The sequence below is a fragment of the Narcine bancroftii genome, chromosome 10 (genome assembly GCF_036971445.1).
Source record: "Narcine bancroftii isolate sNarBan1 chromosome 10, sNarBan1.hap1, whole genome shotgun sequence".
NCBI classification, from domain to species: Eukaryota; Metazoa; Chordata; class Chondrichthyes; order Torpediniformes; family Narcinidae; genus Narcine; species Narcine bancroftii.
In genome coordinates, this window is record NC_091478.1 from 12,723,493 (window position 1) to 12,746,303 (window position 22,811).

At 42.0% G+C, this 22,811-nt stretch overlaps 1 protein-coding gene across 2 annotated transcripts in view; it reads right to left on the bottom strand.

Annotated features, from left to right (window-relative positions):
• The window catches only part of LOC138744175 (G protein-coupled receptor kinase 5-like), a 243,370-nt gene that overhangs the window by 41,865 nt on the left and 178,694 nt on the right, over window positions 1-22,811 (bottom strand). For both annotated transcript variants that reach the window (XM_069899882.1, XM_069899883.1), the window contains exons 6-8: window positions 6,043-6,135; window positions 3,171-3,234; window positions 2,424-2,564 (exon numbers count right to left, since the gene is read on the bottom strand). In XM_069899882.1, coding sequence (XP_069755983.1) covers window positions 2,424-2,564; window positions 3,171-3,234; window positions 6,043-6,135 — 298 coding nt within the window. The remainder of the gene's footprint in view (window positions 1-2,423; window positions 2,565-3,170; window positions 3,235-6,042; window positions 6,136-22,811) is intronic.

Here is a 22,811-nt window from a genome sequence, read left to right on the forward strand (position 1 = left end):
CATTACCAACTGAGAAATAATTGTGAGCATTTGGATTATTTACTCTTCCCTTTGTCGTTAGAAAATCTGCCTACATGACTAAAGAGGCACTATTTACATTTTATAGGGATGTTTTATTATTTTAGAAGCACATTTGGATCAAACCTCAGTGAGCATTATTTTGATACTCAGCAATGTTTCATGATCCAATACGTCCAAAGATACCAGAATGATTTATCTTCAAGATGAAGAAAATTGGAAGGCAAAATTACATTTTTGTGTCCAGGTACAAACCAATTTGTTTGCAATAACATTGTGCTTTCCATTATTCTGGATTTCCAGCATATTTTATTTCCTTGCATCTTATTAAACCTATCATTTTATTTCAATTATCTATATATAACAATATATGTTAAGATGTATAACTTTTCACTGAGAGCCGGGGACAAGTGAGAGACAGTTTAATATGGTTGATGTAAATCTAATGAGGCTCAAACCATAAAGGTTGCAATCTGAACAGAAAATGTGAACAATTCCCAACATGTGTCACAATAACATGCTTTGATGGGCGGATGACCAGGGCAAGAATCCACGGTTGGGAGTTCAGAAGGGCGGGTGGCCAGGGCGTCAGGAACTCTGCTGGGCGGACAGTCGGGGTATTGGGAGTTCAGAAGGGAGGGTGGCCAGGGTGTCAGGTGCACTGCTGGGGGTGGGGGGGGGGGGGGGGCAGTCAGGCCATCAGGAATTTGGAAGGGTGGGTAGCCAGAGCATCGAGAGCTCTGCTGGGTGGGCGGTCAGGGCGTCAGGAGATCGGAAGGGTGGGTGTCCAGGGCGTCGGGAGCTCTGCTGGTCAGGTGGCCATTGCCAGGGTCCACTGTTGGGGCATTGGGAGCTCGCACGGGCATGCAGTCAAGGCTAAAAATAGCCTATTACACGGTATCAACGATTACAGAACATGTATGGTATTATTGCTGAGCTCTTTGGAGCGCAGGATGAGAGGAGACCTAATGGAGATCCACAAGATTATGAGAAGTATAGATAGGGTGGACAGCCATCACCTGTTTCCCAGGGCAGGAATAGCAAACAGCAGAGGAGATGTGTACAATGTGAAGGGAGGGAAGTTTAGGGGAAACATCAGGGTTACCGTAAATATTCGTGTATAATACGAACCCCCTCCTTTCGCCTGCCCGAGTCGCGCTGCCATCTCTCCCCCTTTGCCTGCCTGAGTCGTGCTGCCGTCTCTCTCCCCGCCCGGCCGAGTTGCGCTGCCGTCTCTCTCCCCGCCCACCCGAATCAAGCTGCTGTCTCTTCCCCCGCCCGAGTTGTTCCTCCGTCCCTGCCCGCCCACCCGAGTTGCGCTGCCATCTCTCCCCCCGCTCCCCCAGTTGCGCTGCCGTCAGTAGATGGCCGCTGATAACCTCATTATCGTTAAAACTGGCAGAAAACATTTTAAAAATTTTACTCCCGTGTATAATGCGACCCCCCCCCCCCCTACTTTGAGCTCGAATTTTGGAACAAAATTTTTCCATATTATACTCGAATATTTACGGTAAGTTTTTACACAGAGCATTGTGGGTGCCTGGAATGCCTTGCCAGGGGTGATGGTGGAGGCTGAAACATTGGGGGAATTTAGGAGACTCTCAGACAGGCCCATGGATAGAAGAAAAATAGAGGGTTATGGATAGAAGAAAAATAGAGGGTTATGGATAGAAGAAAAATAGAGGGTTATGGGTAAGGGAGAGTTCAGCACTCTTTTTAAGGAATATATGGGTTGGCACAACATTGAGGGCTGAAGGGCCTGTACTGTGCTATATTGTTCTATGTTCTGAAATGATTGATAGCATTTGCAATATTGTTGAAGAATAAAATATTGAGTGAAATTACAAGATAAAGCGTTGCACATATGTTGGCATAACTTAATGAGGTACCAAAGACAGAATTATACAGCACAGAATCAGGCCCTTCAGCAAAACTCATCCATGCTGGCCAAATTGCCAACTGAAGCTAGTTCCATTTGACTGTGTGTGGTCCTTATCTCTCTAAATCATGTACCTGTCTAAATGTCTTTTGTATGTTACGATTGTCTCCACCTCTATCACTTCCTCTGGCAGCTCTCCCGTTATAACCACCTTGCTCTGTGTAGAAAAATTTACCATCAAATCCCCCCTTGCTAATGAGTTTATTGTCATACACATTGCACAATGTACATATGCCCAAAATTCTTACTTGCTGCAGCCCGAACAGGTACTTTGAAACAAAAAAGTTAATAGTAAAACAATTAAACTTGAATGAAAAGATACAATAAGGGCATAAGGTAGATAATTAACATTCACAGTGTTCCAAAAAAAATGATTTGCAACGTTATAGGCAGGTTCATGATTCGTGTACCAAGGCGCGATATATCATGTCAACATATTGCATGGCATTTGATGTCAAATACTTACTACAAATCTACTGTTAACTTTTTCTAAAATTTGCTTTTCATTTAAAGCCATAGCTTCTCCTTTTCTCTTTTTTATTCGCTTTTTCTCTAACTTCTTACAAGCATACATCTTTCCTGTAGCCCGGACTTGACAGGCACACACCTACATTTGAAGGAAACACAATAACATTTCTGTAAACGGTTCCATTGCATCTGGAACAGACGTTGAATAGGCATTCAACACACAAAGCTCGGAATCACAAAAATCAGGAAAATATTGTCATGCAATTTCGTTGTTTTGCACCATATTATTATAACCATCTTGTACGTTACTATAAATACTTTAAAAAAAGTGCACGAAAATAAGGCCATGTCTTTGGTTCATTGGTCATTCAGGAATCTGATGGCAGCGGGGAAGAAGTTGTCCTTGTGCTGTTGAGGGCTCATCTTTCGGTACCTGTACCTTTTCTTTTCCCTGATGGTAAAGAGGGCATGGTCTGGTTGGTGGGAGTCATTGAGGATAGAGGCTACTTTTTTTAAGATACCGCCTCATGTCGATGTCCTCATGTATATGCTTCCCATGGCAAACATCTGGTCATGATGAAGAAATTGCACATCTTTGCAACTTTATTAGTTTAAATATTTAGATGAAATTGTTAAGAAAACAGAAGAATTGCTTTTCATGATTACTTTTTGGGGATGGGGCAATTTTACTTAAAAAAATACTGAAGGAAACCTTGAACAAAGCCTATTAGAGAGGAGTGCTTACCTCACCAAAGCCCCCTTTCCCTAGAACTCGGTATTGCCTAAAGGTGTTTTTTGTTACAGCTTGTCTGAAAGAAAAACACATCATTAGTGAAGAATGCAAGTCTTTTCATTCAGCAAAAGGCAAAAGATTAAAAGTTTAGACACGAATAAGTTCTAACATTTCTGCTTGACTCTCATCAAAGACCCAAGAAATAACAACTCACTCCTCTTTACTCCGTTCTCCATCAGGCTTTTATTGCTTTTTAAAGGTACGAGACAGAGCAATGTTATCCTTAGCCAATATTATTTCAGTCAACCAATTTTTAATAACCGTTGAGGCTCACAACTGCTCTTATCGCTACAGGGTGTGGGACCCAATGTATTTCATTGTCAAGATACACAAAGATAAAACGACTCAGAAAACAAGGCAGTAAATGAGCTCTGCCATTCCAACAAGGTTTGCTATTTATCCTGCCATATAGTGAAATTCGACATGTTTTAAAGTTATTATGCAATCTGTTCATAAAGGGAATGCAAGACCTGTGACATGCTATCCCATCTGAGCCATTTACACAGTAAAAATAATAGAGAAACAAAGCCACCCACAGCCTATCTACCCCTTGACACGATTATAGATGCCGTACTCCAGCTATGCACATCAGTAAATGGGAAGTCATCCACTTTGGAAAGAAAATTATGAAAACATGCAGCCTGCTGTTGTCCAGAGAGACTTGGGGGTGCTCGTAGATGATTGCAAGAAGTTACTTTACAGGTGAAGCAGTTTATCACACTTAAGATTTTCAATGCAAAATACCTAGGACCGAGAGAAGTGTTCTTCTGCGAACAGACTAACAGTTTATACCTAACATTTTATGCAATTGTATAAAAAGCAGATATAAGATTACAATGAAATGGAAGATCAATTAGCATCATCATTACCACTCAGGACAAAAATGGGATGTTGGTTTTCATTCGTGGAGGGTTTGAATTTAAGAGCAGGGTAGTTGTGCTGCAACTGTACAGGGTGCTGGTGAGGGCACACCTGGAGTACTGTGTGACGTTCTGATCTCTTTACTTGAGAAAAGATATACCTGTGCTGGGTTTGGAAGCTGTGCAAAGGAGGTTCAATCCAGAAATGAAGAGTATATATTATGAGGAGAGGTCAAGTAGCTCAGGACTATGCTCATTAGAGTTTTGAAGGATGAGGAGGACACTTTATAAAGAGACATACAAAATTATGAAAGGAATAGACAAGAGTGAAGCAGGGAGGTCATTGCTACTGGCAGGTGAGACTCAAACTAGGGAACATAACTTCAAGATGTAGACAGTAGATTGAAGATGGAGATAAGGACAAATTGTTTCTCCCAGAGCATAGTGAATCGTGAAATTCTCTGTCCAATGAATCAAAAGAGACAGCCTCATAGAAAATATTTAATGCACAGATAGATTTTTGAAGAACATGGGAATTAAGGGTTATAGGAAATAGGCGGGCGAATGGAGCTGGGTCCGCAGAAAGGTCAGCCATGATCCTATTGAATGACTCAATGAGCTAGATGGTCTACTCCTGCAACTTTCTCTTATGTTCTTCTTGGTGCCTTGGTGACATCACACATTGGAGTATTGTGTTAAATTTTGTTCCTTACCGGAAAAAAAAGGATAACATTGCTATGGGGAATCACAGTGAAGATTCATCACACTGGTTTCTGCAATGGCAGGTCTGACATGCGAGAGGATATTGAACAGGTTATGCTCGATTCCTCAGAGCTTAGAAGAATGAGAGTTATCCATAGGGCATAGATTTAAAGAGAATGTTTTATCTGGCTGTAAAGTTGAGAACTAGGGGTCAGAGACTCAAAAGGAGGATAAATTTCTTAATTCAAAGTGTGACCTTCAGAATTCTCTATCCCTGAGGACCACGGAGGGCCAACATTGAATTAATCCAAAGCATAGGCTCATAGATGCTTGAATATTTTAAAGCAGTTAATGGATCTCTAAATGGAACATGAAAATGGAGTTTTGGTAGACTTCATCCATTGTTGAATGGGCAAGCACATTCACAGCCCCATGACAATTTAGTAAACAACATCTTTTTCTTTAAGCTGCGAGACATCAGTTTACTTGAGATGGCTTCAGCACTTTGGGTGATGTTTACAGCTTTAGCACCAGCTCTGTTCAATCTTCCATTGCACTAATTACATTCCTGGACTTGAAAGGAATAGATTGGGTAGATTTTTGCATTGTAATGGAATTAAGGGATGGGGGGGGGGGGGGGGAAGCCAAGATAGCTGGAGATGAACCTACTGAATGGCAGAGCAGACCCGGTGGACCAAATGGCCTACTCCTATTTCTTATGTTTTTATGTTCTTGTGATTGCATGTAAACTTAGAAGCACAAAATATGAGGACTTTAGCTGATCAGAAATAGTAAGTGGTGGTGGAATGAGGGGGAAAGAAATAGCAGGAATCTTGCCACATGTAAGGAGGGAAGCTCAAGGAATAGCAACTCTCCCAGAGCATCCAGTACTCAACTGGAGAGCAACCCTGGTTGAGGTCCAGCCGCAAGTTACCTCTGCCGCATAAACTCGATCTAGCCAAAGGGTGAGGAGAAAAGCCAATAACATTATTTGAAAAAAAAATTTGGATCAGCAATGAAACACCTTTGGACTAATATAATACTTCAAAGGATTAAATCAATAACTGTGGCACATTTCAAAATTTTATGGGTTATTCCAAAAGCTTTAAAAATTTGGTTTTATGCCTGTAAACTCATCTCATATTGTTTGGGCCTGGAATTACAGATTCTAAGTTTTCCTGAGCATTCCACAGCTTTCTTGTGTTTTTAAAAATGCAATGAAAATGCAGATTAAGAAACTTTTACTCTTCTACGAGTCTTACCTTTCCAGCCATTTCCACTGGAGAAACCGATCAAAGTACATACTTTCCTGATATTCATTAAATGGTCGTCCGCTGAGGTAATCATGTACTGACCTTTTGTAGAACATAAACATTGTTAGAGGGAGAAAAGGTAAGAGTTTAGTTCAACACTGATCTTCCTGCATTCCAAGCACCTCTGCCAATCTCACATCCTTTCCGACGTTATAGTGATGTTCTGTACATTCCTTTTCACAAAGATGTGGTACGGAGAAATGCTATTCAGTCCATTCTGGCTTCCTGTTAGGGCTGGCCTGGTTCTCTGCCACTATCGCCTCGATCTTGTAAAATCTTTTCCTTCAATATCTAATCAGGTGCTCACTACTGGAGGTGCCTCCTTCACAATGTGAGGCAAAGACTTTCAGTATCCACAACTCAATACAAGATTTTCACTCCTAGGTCTTGTATTTATTATCTTAAATCTGTGTCCTCTGGCTACCGACCTTGCTGCCTCTAGAATAATTTCCTCATTATTTACTCCTTAAAGCCATTTAAGATTTTTTAAACATCACTAACAAATCTCCTCTCACATTCCCTTCCCTGCTGATGAAGAACAACTACATCTACTCCAGACACTACTGCATAACTACAACACTTCATTCCTGATGCTGATTCACTAAATCTCTTTTTCACCCTTTCTAAGACCTTAGTCACTGTTCTAAAAGTTTATGGCCAAACTTGATACAGTACTCTAGCTAAAGCTGAGCCATTGTTCTGTGTTTTGGCAATCTTCTACGGTGTTTTATGAAGCCAACAATTCCATCCACTCTTAACAGTCTTCCCATCTGGATCTGCTGCAAATATTTTTTTTTAACTGGACTTGTCATATCATCCTGTAGTTTTCTTTCTCTCTTAAAACTGTACTGTTAAATTATCTATTTTCATTCTTGCAACCAAATTGTTTCACTTAACACTCCTTTCAAATTTAATTTGACCAATATCAATCTGTTCTAATTCATCTGCTTCATTCATGATTTCATTTTGAAGTTTCCCAATCTTTCTTACAATAATTGAACTCCACCCAGCTCTTCTCCATCCTCTTTAGATCTTGCATCCTGCCGGAATTTGCAAGTTAGCCCCTTCACACCATTCCGTGCCATATCGTGCACACCCAGTTCCCTAAAAGTTCATTTGGTAATGGTTATTTCTCTGCCTTTGATACACATCCATTTTAGTTTAATGCTGCCAGCTCCACCTCTCTTTCTTCTTTGTTGAATCACAATCCGAATTTATTCTTTTTTATTGGCAGTGATTATTGCAGCACTTGGCAAGGTAAAGTCTTCCTCAAAATACATGATAAAGATTTTCATTATAACTTCAGTTGGCAAGTTTTATTTCCCAGCAATCGCTTCTCTCTGCCTATTCAAAGCATGTGCCACACATTTTCTGGTTCTTTGACAAGAAATCTGAACTTTAACTTTGAATGATCTAGGGCAACGGTTCTCATCCTTTTTTTTCCCTGCCCCATTCGCATACCACCTTAAGTAATCCCTTACTAACCACAGGGCACTTTTGGCCTCTTATGCGATACGTGATCTGTGGTCAGTAAGGAATCACTTAAAGAGGTACGGGAGTGGGGGGGGGGGGGGGAAAGGGTTGATAACCACTGATCAGCCATTCTCAATTGGGGCCACACCACATTTAAGGGGGAGGGCAAGGACTGAAATCATAAAATATTTTTATGATTTTATGGAGAAGTACAGAAGAAACCAATTAAATCACAAGGGGGCCCATAAATTTTGAGCAGAGTCTTAAGGGGGCCATAACCAAAAAAAGGTTGAGAGCGGCTGGTCTAAGTCCTTGATATGGAGTCCTCCAGAGCAACACAATGTGGATAAGACGCCAACATTCAACCGTGAAAACAAAGCTAAGTTATTGCAAGTGATTATGAATTTATCCTGTATAAATCTTCGCCTGTGTAAGATCTTTTTCAATGTTGCCTAACTTAACATCGGCAAATTCTAGCAAAAATGCAAAATTATTTCCCAGGAGTAGGTAAACAAGGAGTCTGCAGATGCTGGGGAACTCGAACAATATACACAAGTGCTGGGGGATGCTTCAGCATCCATGGAAAGCAACAGGCAGTCAATGTTCTGCGGCCAAACTGCAGAGGTGAAGGGAAGGGGAGGAGCACAGGCATATTTAAGGGAGCCTTTCTCACTGCTCTCCTGGTTGTGTCGCTGCCTAAACTGTGTCTAACACAATCTATATGTGCCATTTACAAACATACTTATTCTACTTTTACAGCCTAATACAAGCCTTTATTATTGTTATTACCTTTGAAGTTCAAAGAGCCATTGACATTATTCATTTTAATGAGTCTAAAACCCACTTACAAACTTATAGGTGGCAAGTGTCGGCTGCAAGTTATTGACAGATTTCTTATGAAATATGTATTATTCAGAATATCGTGTAGATAAATCAATGCGCTAATGTCAATTAATCTTCATGTTCCTGCTTACCCATTATCATACTGCCCTATGTCACTCTGCACCAGTCACAAAACAATTCCTCAAGTCAAAGCTCCGATATGCAAAATGCCCCAAATTATTCCTCAGGAGCATTAAACATCAGGTTAACACCAGGGGAGTAGTGATAATTTTTTAGGTGCTGGAGCTCATCAAAAATGACCAAATATCCTAATGGTATTTCTCCCCCTGCCAGCCAGCCACCACCCCCTCTCCCCATCCCCCACCTCAACACCTGCTTCCGCAAAATCCCCGATGTTCAGAGTCAGCGTCGGAACGAATTTAATGGAGGGGCATTAGGGTAACCGTGGGTGGGCAGTGGGACATCTCTACGCAAAATAGTGCCTATGGCAGGGATGGTCCATTGTCAGAATAAATGGCGACAAGGAGGTGTCGTGAGACCTGGCCTTGGTGGCCGCCATGTTGTAATTGGCATTGTATAATTGAGAGCAAACAGTAGGACGAGGGAGGAGGACGATTGTACCAAAGAAAAAGTTTCTTTGTACGTCTAGAATACCACTCAGCGGAGTGGGGTGGTGGTGGAGGGGAGCAATGACGCTGACCCTAATTGGTAGTTAATATGCGGCTGCTGTTAAATTCCCCACTAGTTAAAATTCCCTGCTTGTTTATTTTGCCTACAGAGATGCCAGAGCAGCACTCTGGTGAGCTCCAACAGCACTGCATCCTTGGTTAGCACCAAGCAGTGAAAAGGATTATTAGAACAGAGGATGGGATTCCAGAGTATAGGCCCTCAGCAGCCAACGGTATTATGTTTCTGCTTAAGATTACCATACTCCCTTATGCGAGACTGTATTCATCTCAAAAAGGTTGACTAGCGGTTAGCGGAATGCCAGCGACCCATGTTCGAATCCTGCACTGTCTGCAAGGAGTTTGTACATTCTCCCTGTGTCTGCGTGGGTATCCTCTGGGGGCTCCAGTTTCCTCCCGCCCTTCAAAATGTACCAGGTACTTGGGCGGCATGGGCTTGTGGGCCGGAAGGGCCTGTTACCGTGCTTTATGTCTAAATTATAAATTAAATTGACTTATTATGGTTAGCACAACGCTATTACAGCACCAGACACCGGGATTCGAATCCGGTGCTGTCTGTAGGCGATGTTCTTCCCGTGGCCTGTGCGGGTTTCTTCCGGGTGCTCTGATTTCCTCTCATTTGGGGAGCATGGGCTCATGGGGCGGAGAAACCCAAAACCGTGCTGTGTGCCCAAATTAAATAAGATTATGACACAGGAGGCCATTCAACCGAGAGTAATCCCAACAGGTACATTCCCACTCTCTCTTTATTTCCCAGTTGCCTGCACATATAAATGGTCTTCTTTGATTTTTTTTTCCATTGCAAGATTCATTTATTGTCATATAAGAGTGAAGATCATGTAAGAATACATGAAATTCCCTTCTGCAGACAAAGATTCACCATTGCTGTTGCCCGATGCCCCTTAAAGTAAGAGACAAAGAGAAGCAAAAGAAAGTCCCTTCAGAATCACTGAGAGTTTATGGATTCGGCTCCCGAGCTCCTGCAGCCTCTGCAATCCCAGTCTTCTCTTCAATCCATTGGTAAACTCAAGCTCCAGATCCAAACCTCTGACACGATAAGGAAGCCTGAGGCTCCCGAGGCCGTTTGGGAGCCCTTCTTGTCCTCTCAAATCCCGGTTTGGGTACCTGGTTCCCATGAGCCAGTCTCCAGTATCTGCAGCCTGTGCAGGTCACTCGCAGCCTGTGTGGGTGCCTCTGCCGCTGAAGCCCTTGCTGGTCTGCTGCCATGGTCTCCGTCCCATAGGGTAATCTCCTCTGCATTTGCCTGCACAGAGGTGTCGTATACAATAGCCCACACAGTCACGGGGAGAGATGTACAATTTTCACCCTGACAGCACCGCGAGCCAGGATCCAGGACTTGAGTTGGTGGGGTGAATTCCCAAGCCTATAACCTCCAGTGATGAAATTATTCCAGATGGGCACGAACGAAATGATTGGCAATCTCCAGTTGGTTGTGGACCCAGGAAAGATCATAAAAACAGAGAGGGATGTGACTATTTGAAAAGGAGGAGGATCATTTTAGGCATTGTTTAAGTAAGAGTGGGAGGATAAGGGGGATAAGTGAATGGTCCTGGTGCAGAGTTTCCACTTAGGTGTGAGACAGGACACTCGTCGTTCATTCAAATTCAAGTTATTGTACACTCGGAAGGATGGAAAAAAAATGTAGCCTTTTTGTACAAATGTTTCATATCTCATTATGTACAGTAAAATGCTTCCTTAATCACAATCTGTCAGCCTTAACTGCAGATAACTCCTGCACATCCTGCCTTCATAATTTAATCATTCTCTGTGCATCCATGTGCGCTCAAACAATCAGCCTCATTGGACAGGAGAAGCTCTTGGCTGCTCGAGAATACACATTGTCACAGATATTAACGTGCCAGATTAAAGCCTCAGTATTTAAGAATTTGCAAGCAAGAGCCTCTTTCAAGAATGTGCCATATATGTAGGAATGGCCCTTGTGCAGACATTACAGTGATTAAACCACGTCTTCAAAGTGCAGCGAGAGGAACGTTAGCAATCTTTCAAATTCAGACAGGCTTCTTGCATATTCTATTCCAGCTATCTTAACTTACACGTCATGCATGCAGGAAATGATGGACTAAACTGACAAACCTGAATCTGAGACATACTTCAACCAGGGAAATGACAAAAAGCTGCTCGACTTGCAGTCCTTTTGACTTTGTTTACTTTTACAGCAGAATTTTCCAGCAGAGCTGTGTCTAATTATATCAAACACACGACCAACATTTCATTAAACGTGATGGCAGCCGATGAAATGGGGCAGAATTTACAATCCATGGTGAGCTGATGGCATTTGACCCTGCCTTCTGTGATCTTCTCACTAAGATAGCATGGAAAAGGCTGAGAGAACCCTTTTACGCAGCGGCTTTTCACTTCAAAGGAGAATGTCATTGTGTGGCAAAGCCAACACCACCTGCAAAATGAAAACAGAATTGGCCAGTGATGTCTTCAGACCTAACTAGGATCATCCAACATTTTTGAGGCATTCATAAGGGGATCTTATAGAAACATATAAAATTATGAAAGGTATAGGTAAGATAAAGGTAGGTAATTTCTTTCTATTGATGGGGGGGCGGGGGGAACTAGGACGAGGGAGCATAGCCTCAAGGTTCAGGGTAGTAGATTTAGAATGGAGATGAGGTGGAACTGCTTTTCCCAGAGGGTAGGTAAATCTGTGGAATTCACTGCCCATTGAAGCAGTGGAGTATTTAAGACAAGGTTGGATAGATTTTCACATCGTAGGAGAGTTAAGGGATATGGGGAAATGAATGGCAAGTCGGTGGAGATGAGATCAGCCACGATCTCACTGAATAGCAGAGCAGTCTTGATGGGCCGGATGGCCGACTCCCGCTCCTATTTTTTATATTCTTATGAACTTAAGATCCAGATGGAAACAGGGCCCAACGCCCACTGAGTCAATGCTAACACAAAGAATCAATTTTTACACCAATGCTACCCTCAATCATTTTGTTCTCACATTCCTATCGACTTGGCCCAGATGTTACCACTCACCCACACACTCAGTGGCAAATTAATCCCCAATGTGTCTTTGAGATACAACCAGAACAACTGAAGAAAACCTGCAGAGTAATCGGAAGAGCAGGCAGACCACACGCTGGTAGCTCCTGAGGTCCGAGTCAAACCAGAGTCTCTGGAGAAGTGAGTCAGCCAGCTCCATTAGCTGTGGGACAGTGCTACCTCTGTGCCAAATAAAAACTTTAAAAAAAAATTAATGCTCTTAGCATCTAATAAAAAAACTTCCAGAAAAATTATGTACATGTAACTTTTCTGAATCTTTTAAATGATCAAACACTTGCTGAAGAGTCTTACAGCCATGGCTCCCACCATGAAAATACATCCTGTGTCTTCTGAGGATTCCCTAGTTTGTAATACAACTGTTGAACTAAATACTTTCCACCTTCTCAGATAACTCCATAATGATTACAGCATGAAGTCTCGAGAAAAATCACGACAAGTAGCATCTGAATTTCACTCTTTCAAACACAGTTGGTGTCCAGCCACTGAGATGGTGAATGTTGATAACTTTGCCATCAATACTTCACTGTATCTGGGTCCCTAAGGCGGACCCAGTGTTTGATGCTGACAGAGGACATGCCAATGAATGCAACTGGCCATGATTTTCATTTAATGAGAATTTACACCAAATACTATTGGCTTCTGCACCCACTGAAACTTCTTTCAGATTCCTGCAAAGCAGGCTACAATATTGAAATGAATGTAAACCTTGCTAAAGTGATTCAATTTTAGGAACTAACAATATTTAAAAAAAAATAGAATCACTCATCCTATCTTTTCACCAGTGCGGTGGTTTGTAACTTTTTCAGGATTGAAGGCATGATCCTTGCACCATAAATATTCTTAACCACACTCAAGAAATTGGGACAAAACACCCTCCAAGTTCATGCATTTAATATCTACTCTTTCCACTATTGGTGCATCCAGGCCTTGCTGGCGACCGTTTACGGAATGCACCACAACAACAAACACTTAATTGACCGTGCAACCCAAGAATGCTCAAAGGCACCAGATGCTTGGGGACAACACAAGCTCCATTGTCCAGATTTGTCCCTGAAATGGTGATCCTTCATTGGTGTTGTCAAATCCTGGCATTCCCTACCGAGCGGGCAGCTCCAGACAGCAATGGTTGGTTAAGGCAGCTTACCACCACCTATTCATGGGGAGTTAGGGATGGGCAATAAACATAGGCCAAGAATTAATACTGTATATGCTGGCATATAAGACAACTCTTTATAAGTTAACCCCCCCGAATTTCCACCTAAAATATAGGTTTTGAGTTATACTGGCTGTATAAGCCTACCCCATCTTTCTGCCTCAATTGTTCTTTACCAGCCATCCCTATCACAATATGCTGCCACAATATTTTAAAAGCAAATTACCCAGTAAAGATTGAAATTTTATTAGCAAATTTTAAAATAAACCATCGTTGGCTCCTTTAAAAGGCCGTTTAAAGCTTGAACAGAGCCGTCAGCAGTCGGACTGGAGCACTGAGACTTCGCCGTTAAGGTTCAGATTTTATACTTGGCCTATAAGATGACCCCTGGTTTTCAGGTGCTGTTTTTAAAGTTCAATCACTGTCGTATAAGCCAGCATATAATGTAAAGCAGTAATTCATTGCCATCTGGCAAGGAGCTCTTGATTTTGTTGCGCCGTTTGCAATAGCATGCAACACACAACACAGAAAGCCATTACAGCTTTCTGGTCCTGATTCACGGAGCTGATCTTCAATCTGCAAATAAGAATGAGAGGCTTTTATCTCTCCTATTTTGGAAACTATGCAAGTAATTGTGAAGATACAAGAGGCTTGTATGGACTTGTACAGATGCTGGAGTATGGAGCAAAAAAAACTCAAACTGCAGGAGGAACTCAGGGGTCAGGTAGCATCTACTGATGCAAGGTCTCGATGTGAAACATCGACTATCTCTTTTTCCTTCACTGATTCTGCCTGACTGAGTTCCTCCAATAGTTTGTGTTTTTTTTTGCAAACAATTGAGGAAATATTCATGCGGTGGCTGTATTCAATGTAAATCCATTGTGTGTAAATTTGATTAAGGAAATATGCAATTAACCAGAAAATTGCTGGGAAATTAGGAGCTGCAATAGAGTTCAAAACCATAAGATAAACATGTTTATCGCTTTTAACCATTTAAAATCATCAAATCCTAGTCATAAAATAAATGGACTTCATGTTCTGGCATGAAAAGACATACATTGCTTTGAACTCTGGCCATTTTAAATCTTTCATAATATATAATCAGGAATGTGTCCATGGGTAAACTACAGTATGAAAGTTATGAACCATCAATATGAACCAGCTGGTGGTTGGATATAAAACTAGTCCCAGAAAACGGGGACACGGAGTCCAAAGGGTTAAAATGGTGCCACAATGAACATTTTACATGGCTTCACAACTTCTGTTTTTGTGCAGTTATTGCAATCTGCCAGGCAGCAATGTTGGGTGTGATCAAATCTCCCCTGCTGAATTTTGGCTGGGTTTCTGGCTCTTTACTTTCAGTGAACAGCCTTCATTTTACTTTAAGTTTAACTGCTAGCCTAATAGTCCAAACTTACTGTTAAAATGGCACACCCCAGCCAATTTGGCATAGGGTCCAATGTAAACATAAATGGGATTCACTGAATACACGTTAAAAAAAATGGTGCACATCTTTGCTCCAACTGTTGGCCTTTGCCTTTCTATTAAGCTAAAGCTAAGTTACGAATTAGCAATGTTTAGGAAGAATCACACACAAATAACTTGCTGGTTCATAAACTCTCTCCATATGATGCTGCAGTTTCAGTTCTCCCTCAGAATCTTCAGTATTGTCCACTCTGAAGAACTGACTGCAGCCAATCAGAGTAAAGAATCTGTCCAATCACACAAGAATGTTTATTCCACAATTTAAAGCACACATAGGACAGAGTGAAAATGCAGCAACTTCCTGCATCATTCAGGAATTTAAAACAAGAGGTTCCTTCAGCATTTCTGTGCTTTTTGCCTGATTTCGGCATCAGTTGCACATCAAGGTGACATCAATGCAGCACAATTGTTGAAGAAAGGTAAAGGAAACTGTCCACGTTGTCCTAGGGTCAGCCGGGATGATCAAATCTATCATGATAATAGAGAGCAGGACACATCATATTCCTGCCGGACAGCCTTAAACCAAATGGCCTGAACATTGATTTATCTAATTTCAGGTAACCTCTGACCCAATTTGCTTATATTATTTCCATCTCTTCTTTACCTACTCCTGTATATATTTTTTCTCTCTAACCTTTCTTTACCATGCACCCCTGCCATTCTTCCTTTTCTCCCTCTATCTGTCCCTCTACTTCCCATGCCTTCTGCCCTACACTTGATCACCTCTGGGCTTTTCTCCCAGCTACTTTCCTCCTTTATGTTTGCAATTTTACCTATTCTACCTTTGTCTTGATAAACAAGGGTTCAGACCAGAAATGCTGGCTGGCCCTTTCTACCCACAGATGCCATCAGACTTGCTGGGTTCCTCTGGTATTCATTTGCCTACTCAAGATTTCAGCATTTGCAGCTTTTTTGTTTTTCTTCCAATGCATGGTGTTGGATTAAGCCCCACTAGAATAAATCTCATAATCAAGCCTCCCTTCACTTCAACACAGAAATGAAAACCCCACCTCGACGATTCCCCTAATGGGTCAAATCCTGATTCCTTGACCCAAAGGATCCTGTTCCTTAGTCCCTGATCTCAATCTGCACCCACCCCCAGCCCCCCCCACCTCCCCAGTCCCAATCCTCTGATTAGGGATTATCCACTCTCTCCCACAGCTGCCTATATTCGACCCTTTACCAAGCCCCCTATCCCCAGGCATACTTATTTCCTCCCCAAACCCTGGGGCCACCTTTGGTCCTTTAATGCATATTTCCCTCTGCTGAGCACAGAGCCCAAAGAGTTGAAATTGAAGTCTGCAGCTTTGAATCCATTACAGATTGAGTTGTGGGCAAGCCACAGCAATGATTACAGTCCACAAGAATTGCACCACCCCACAGCTTCTAAGCCACAAACTCTGCATAAACCTACAGAGAAACTCGCAACAATCCCATCATCGTATACTTGGTCCAGTTTATTAAAAATCCATTTCCTTAAATTAAATGAACGGTTTCTCATTACAAACCCTGCAGGATCTTCTTATTCATCATTTGGGATGGGCCAAGCCATCATTGTCTTGAGATGGAGGTGGTAAGTCGCCTTATTGATTCACCACCCCATGAAGGTATACCCGCACTGCAGTCGGGTAGGGAGTTTCAGTATTTAAACCCAGGAATGTTGAAGGATTAAGAGTGTATTTCCAAGTCTGGATGGTGTGACTTGAAAGGGAATTTGTGGTGAAGTTCCCATCTGCCTGCTCTCCTGTTTTTCTTGGTGATAGAAGTTGGAGATTAAAACAAAAAAAAGCAATCCAGACCAAGTGGTATGGTGTAACAGGATTTATTAATGCAGTAGTTATGAATGGTTTTTTGCCAAAGGAAACAATATAGCATTGCTATATAACATACTAGCTCTCAAACAAAGCAAGCTTGCTTTCTCCTCATGTTGTAACATTACGAGGTGTGCACTGAATTTACATTTCACCCCAGGAGAATATAGAATTTTGAACTGGCATGAAATATGCAGGCAAAGGTCATTCACTTCCTGAATAATTGCTGCTTTCTAGGAGGCATGAGAAGTATTTGCAGGAAGAGGAAATGTGAAGTGAAATACCAGTTTTAAAACACCAGACTGAAAGAAAACATTTATTTTATGCCACTTTATTCTAGTGTTTAATAGAGAGATCACATTTAATATTGATTGGGATTTTGACAGATGATTTATCAGGAAACTCACTTCATAAATAGTGATTACCCAGACTGTGCTGAAGAGAAATATGTTGAAGTCTGGAAACTTACAAAAGTAACATGGCTTGTAATCTTTGAGCAAAAAGCTTTGGAAGAATTGAGGATCTGGTTTGCTGATAGAAATAACAAATGGCTAATTTTCGTAGAGTACCATGAGTATTGTGCACAGCGTTGGTCTCCTTACTTGCATTAAGGGAGAGTGAAAAAGATTCACTAAGCTAGTTCTCGGGTTGGTAGGTATGGCACATCTGCAAATATGTATTTACATGAACGTAGAACATTGGTGGCCTTCAGCTGACCTCACACCCAGAACCCTCTATTTTTCTTACATCCATGTGCACATCTAAGAGTCTACTTGAGTTTGGAAGAATGAGGAGAGATAGATACCCCTCTTACACAGAAGATTCAAGCTGGGTATTATCTGCCTTTCCAACGCTTCACCTACCTGCATCAAAGGAGGAGTGGGGAGTCTGAACTGACCTGGCTTTTATCCGTCAAGGTAGGTAGTGTCAGTCTAAAAGGGGTGAGCCATGTTGCTGGGCTGAAATGGGAGGGGAAGATGACGTTGTGATGACGTCTTATGTGTGCGGCACATAACGGAAGCGAGTTATAAATCCATGGGAATGCCCCTGACAGGAAATGAATCGCTGACCATGCAGATCCTCCATAGACCCGGACATAGAAAATGCAAAAACTTGATCCGCAAATCCCTGGCATTCCCTTTCATCACCCACACCTCCACCCCAGCTCTCCCCACCCAGATCTCCCTTCCCCTGCCGGCTCTCCCTTCTATCCCCCCCATCCCCCTGGCTCCCCCTACCATCCCCCAACCCAACTCACCTTCCATCCAACCCATCTCCCTTGCATCCCACCCCATATAACCTGCCTATAACGTGATGTTTCAGTACAAATACAAGGTTAAACCCCCCCTCCCCCTCATACGTTGGTTTCTTCCTTCCAACAAAATGCTAGTTTCTCTACTTACCTGAGACCCAGGCAGAGAAAGACAAATAGAATCCACCGTCAAAAGTTCCTGTGCATGTTCTAGAATCAGGGATTCGCCGAAAAGCTCAAATTCTGTGATTTTGTCGATTTAAAAACAGATTCTCAAAACCACAAGCAAACTAAAGAGAAATTAGCCAACCCTGTGTCATTGGTCAGGCAAGACTCAGATCATTGCAGTACTTGGTGTAGTACTGATAATGGGACACTCATTTCTCTTCAATTCCATGCGGACACCTTCCCTATTTATATTCAGCTCACATAAAAATAGGGAAACAGACCAACTCTGCAGTGTAACCAAGGGAGGACACCAGAGGGGTAGTCCTGATCTACTCAGGCATTGCATGTGTCGTTATCTTGTCCAGAATTCTCCAGTGTTATGCTACATACACTTTGCCCTCCGACTGCCGATCCGGTTTGCTGCTAATCAACATGAGTGTCACAAAAGTGGGAAAAGAGGGAGATGCAGCCAGAGAGAGATATGTCTCCAATAAATCAAGATAACAAAACGATGTCTGGGCAAGCTGCTGCCCACCGCTCATGAAAACACGTGTTACTTGTTCAGAAAAGCTCCTGAATGCGACAGGTTATGCGAGATAAACGCAAAAGGGGGTTTCTCATGAAGACTCCTCTCCATCTCAAAAAAAAAAGACTCCTCTCCATCTCCCTGCTTTATCTAACACATTCATGAAAACTTCCACAATTTCAAATAGTACCCAAGGCTTTCTCTTTTGTGCGCTTGCATTGAGATAAATAACCCCGACACTAGCATTTCAGAGCCGCACGTATCCCTTGTGACAAGCGTAGGGAGAACACAGAGAGTTGTGTATTCTGGGTTGGGTTGTTTGCAAATTATTTCATTTCGAAAGAGAAAATCTGAAAGTACAATAATTCCCAAAAAATGACTATTGGGATTAACATGAAAACCAGCATAAACGACCTACGCTCTTTCCTTTCAGGGGAAGATGGTCCTAATTTATTCACCTCATGCCTGGTTTTAAAAGACACATAATTCATAAACGGTCGAAGCAAATCAAAGGTTGCTTAGGAGGAGGGGAAGGATTAAACGAGGGCAACGTTAATACATTTGAGGCAATGAAGAGAGAAGAGGAAAAATAAAATATATAAGTAGTACTCAAATTAAATTGATATTGAACAGAAATAAGGCCCCAACAGTTAAATCAGAATGCTTAAATGCTGAAGAGGTTTAAAATCAAATCTGGAATAATAATTGTAAGCAGTACTATTTATAATATATTTATACCGTATCTAATTATTGTTGATAAAATATGGATTTTGTAAGTGGATTAACACTTTTAGGTCACATCTCCAAAATGGAGAACCATCGCCTTCCCAAGATCGTGTTATATGGCGAGCTCTCCACTGGCCACCGAGACAGAGGTGCACCAAAGAAGAGGTACAAGGACTGCCTAAAGAAATCTCTTGGTGCCTGCCCCATTGACCACCGCCAGTGGGCTGATCTCGCCTCAAACCGCGCATCTTGGCGCCTCACAGTTCGGCGGGCAGCAACCTCCTTTGAAGAAGACCGCAGAGCCCACCTCACTGACAAAAGACAAAGGAGGAAAAACCCAACCCACCAATTTTCCCCTGCAACCGTGTCTGCCTGTCCCGCATCGGACTTGTCAGCCACCAACGAGCCTGCTGCTGACGTGGTCATTACCTCTCCATTAATCTTCGTCCGCGAAGCCAACCAAAGAAAGGAGTTCTTTTAAAATGTTATTCTTCAGCTAATCAGGTCTTGGGGTTCCCTGCATTACCAGTGGCAAGCCCTGCGGGCTACTGCATGTTGCACAACATCTCTCTCTAAAGGTTAACTGATAGTGCAGGCAATTCATACATAGCCATGGAAATATATTTATATCTGCACTTTTTTAAAAAAACCCACAAACTGAGTTACAGCACTTCCGTAAACTGGGCCTTAACAGCATTAAGGCACTGTCAAATTTGATTACAGCTAAATGCATCTTTATGTATCTTAGGAATTTGATTGAGCTTCACTAATGGAATACTCTGAAAAATATCTCGCATGTTTTACATCACACTAGACACTGACACTGCTGTGCTACACGTCCCGCCTCTTTTGCTCCGGGAAGCTGGCTTGTGGTGTAAAAGGACTCACTGACTCGGCATTTCTTCTGTTCTGTGTGAACAAACAAGCTGGCTTCCAGAGATGGGTTGTGCTTACGGCAATAATGCAGCTTTTCAGTGTACGGGGTCTGCACCTAAGGTGGCAGAACCTATGACCGGCAGCAGCCACAATGGGTTGCAGATTCTGGGGAAGCAGAGGACACCAGAAAACAGGGAGACCACCCCTTCCCCCCCCCCCCCCCCCCCCAATTTGAGAAGGAGAAACAGAGGAGATGACCCACAGGATAGTGAGCATGGCAGCAGATGATTGAGGGGCTCTGAGGCTGAACTTACAGGCAGCTTGAGGTGCCCACACAGGCTGGGCTGATGGAGACGGAAGCCAAGGGACTCACACCAGGCTTACAGACCGTTGTAGACTGACTTGAAACTGGCTGGAAGGTTACCAGGTATTGGAACCGGAATGCGAGAAGGAGCCGAGGGCACTTAGGAACAGTTCCTAATCATATTGGAGGTTTGAATCTGGAGCTCGGGTTGCCAATGGTTTGGACTGGACTGTGTGTGGCTGTGGAAACTGCAGGAGCACTGGGGTGAATCCACAGACACTCAGTGACTTGGGGGGTGGGGAGGACTCTCTTTTGCTTCTCTGTCTGTAAGAGGCAGAAAAGACGAATCTATCTGCCTGGCAGCAGACAAAAGGCAATTTTGTGTAATATGACATTATTATTACATGACAACAAATTGAATCTTGACTTCTGTTATCTCTAGCTATTTTCTTGTTTATATCTCTCCCCCTTGGTGGCCTATACAATACACCCAACATTATAATGTTCCCTCTATAATTTCTTAGCTCTAACCATGTAGATTCTGTCTTTGATCACTTTACAATTATTCTATCTCCAACACTGTTATATTCTCTTCAATCGGCACTAACATCCCTTCTTCTTTTCTATCCTTTCCTGAACACTTTGTGTACAAGAATGTTTAATGCCCACTCCTGCCCCACTGATTTTCACTACCAGATCATGGCTCTTTTATGTGTGGGGTTCACGAACCTTATTTAACACAACTGTACATGCAATATAAACATAATTTAGCTTTCTTATTTCTATGATTACTAATCGCAGTAAAATCCTTATGCTGATCTGTTGTCGTGTGAACTGTCTTTCCCATTTCTCTTTCCACTTCTGCTTTAATTTCACTTCTAATTGTTCCTTACTCTGACCTTAATTTCTGGCGCACTCTGCTCTTTCCCAGTATATATTGGCTGTCATTGTTCCAGACTTTTCCTTCCTGAATATTATTCACCTGAACAGCTTTCTTGCATCTTGGCTTTATTCCCTCCCGGTTCAACCCTTGGTCTGTCTGATGTACTGGTTTAAACGCTCCCTAACTGCATTAGCAAACCGCCCTGTCTTCCTATTGGTCCCATTCCTGTTAAGCTGCAAACCGCCTGACTTGCAGGTGTCCCATCATCCCCAGAAATCGTTCCATTTCCTCACAAGACCAAAACCCTTCCCCCTGCACCAAATCTTCACTGCATACTCAGAGGCTTCATCATCTTTCCTCATTAATATTTGAGATCTTAATTTAAAAAAAAATCTTTCCACGCAGACATGAAATAATGCAAAGGAATAATTAGGATTTGAAGTATACACAAGACATCTGCTCCAAACGGAATTTCCTGATACAATTTAAAAGATCATATATTCAAACAGAAAGCATTTAATGAGCTAAGTATGTCCAATTTGTAAGCAAGTTGGCTGGAAACTGCCTGATTCTGTTTTCCTCAACTTAAACACTGGAATATGTTGAATCACAGACCATTGCACAATAAACAGAACTGCATATACTAACAAAGAGTTTGAAGATGTAGTTTAGTTAACAATTTGTAGGAAATTTATCACTAAACGCTGAATTATTTGTTCTCAAACTTAACTATTAACAACTGATTTTCAGAAGAAAACAAAATGCGCAAGCATCTGAACATCGGGGTTGTAAATCCTCAAGATAACTTTAACTTCATCCTTGAAAACTTCTCAGCATTACCACAGACTTCCAGCTTTTATGTGCAGATACCATTACAATTATATACTTGGCACAATTTGGAGCCAAGTGTGTCATCTTTTGTGCCAAAATACACTTTGAAAGGGAAATTAGACATTAGGAATATTTGTTAGGTTTCTGTTTGAAAACAAAGAATAAATTCAAATCTTCCTTTCACTACTTTTGGACAAAAGCAGGAGGCAATAAATTACTATTAGTCTTTGTGGTCATTTGAAATATGCTGAACTGTACTTTTACATTCTCTCTATCCTATTTCCTCTTCTACAAATCGTTCTCGTGATTACATCAATACACAAGACCAGTTCTAACTTTTTTCTCTCTCTGATGCACTGATGGGGTGGAATCTGGAACCATTTAAACCCTCTCTTTGGCATCACTTATCTACCTTGCTTCCTTAAAAAAAATATTTTGATGAAGGGCTGCAGACTCAAAATATTGACTGCTTCTCTTTCCGCAGACGCTGCCTGACCTTTTGAGGACTTCCAGCATTTGTTTCGGATTTCTGGCGTTTGTTTCGGATTTCTGGCGTTTGCCTTCCAACCTTGGTATATTTCCGGCTACGCTTGTGGTTATCCCCTATTGCTTTTCATGTTTCCACTCTGTGATGTGTT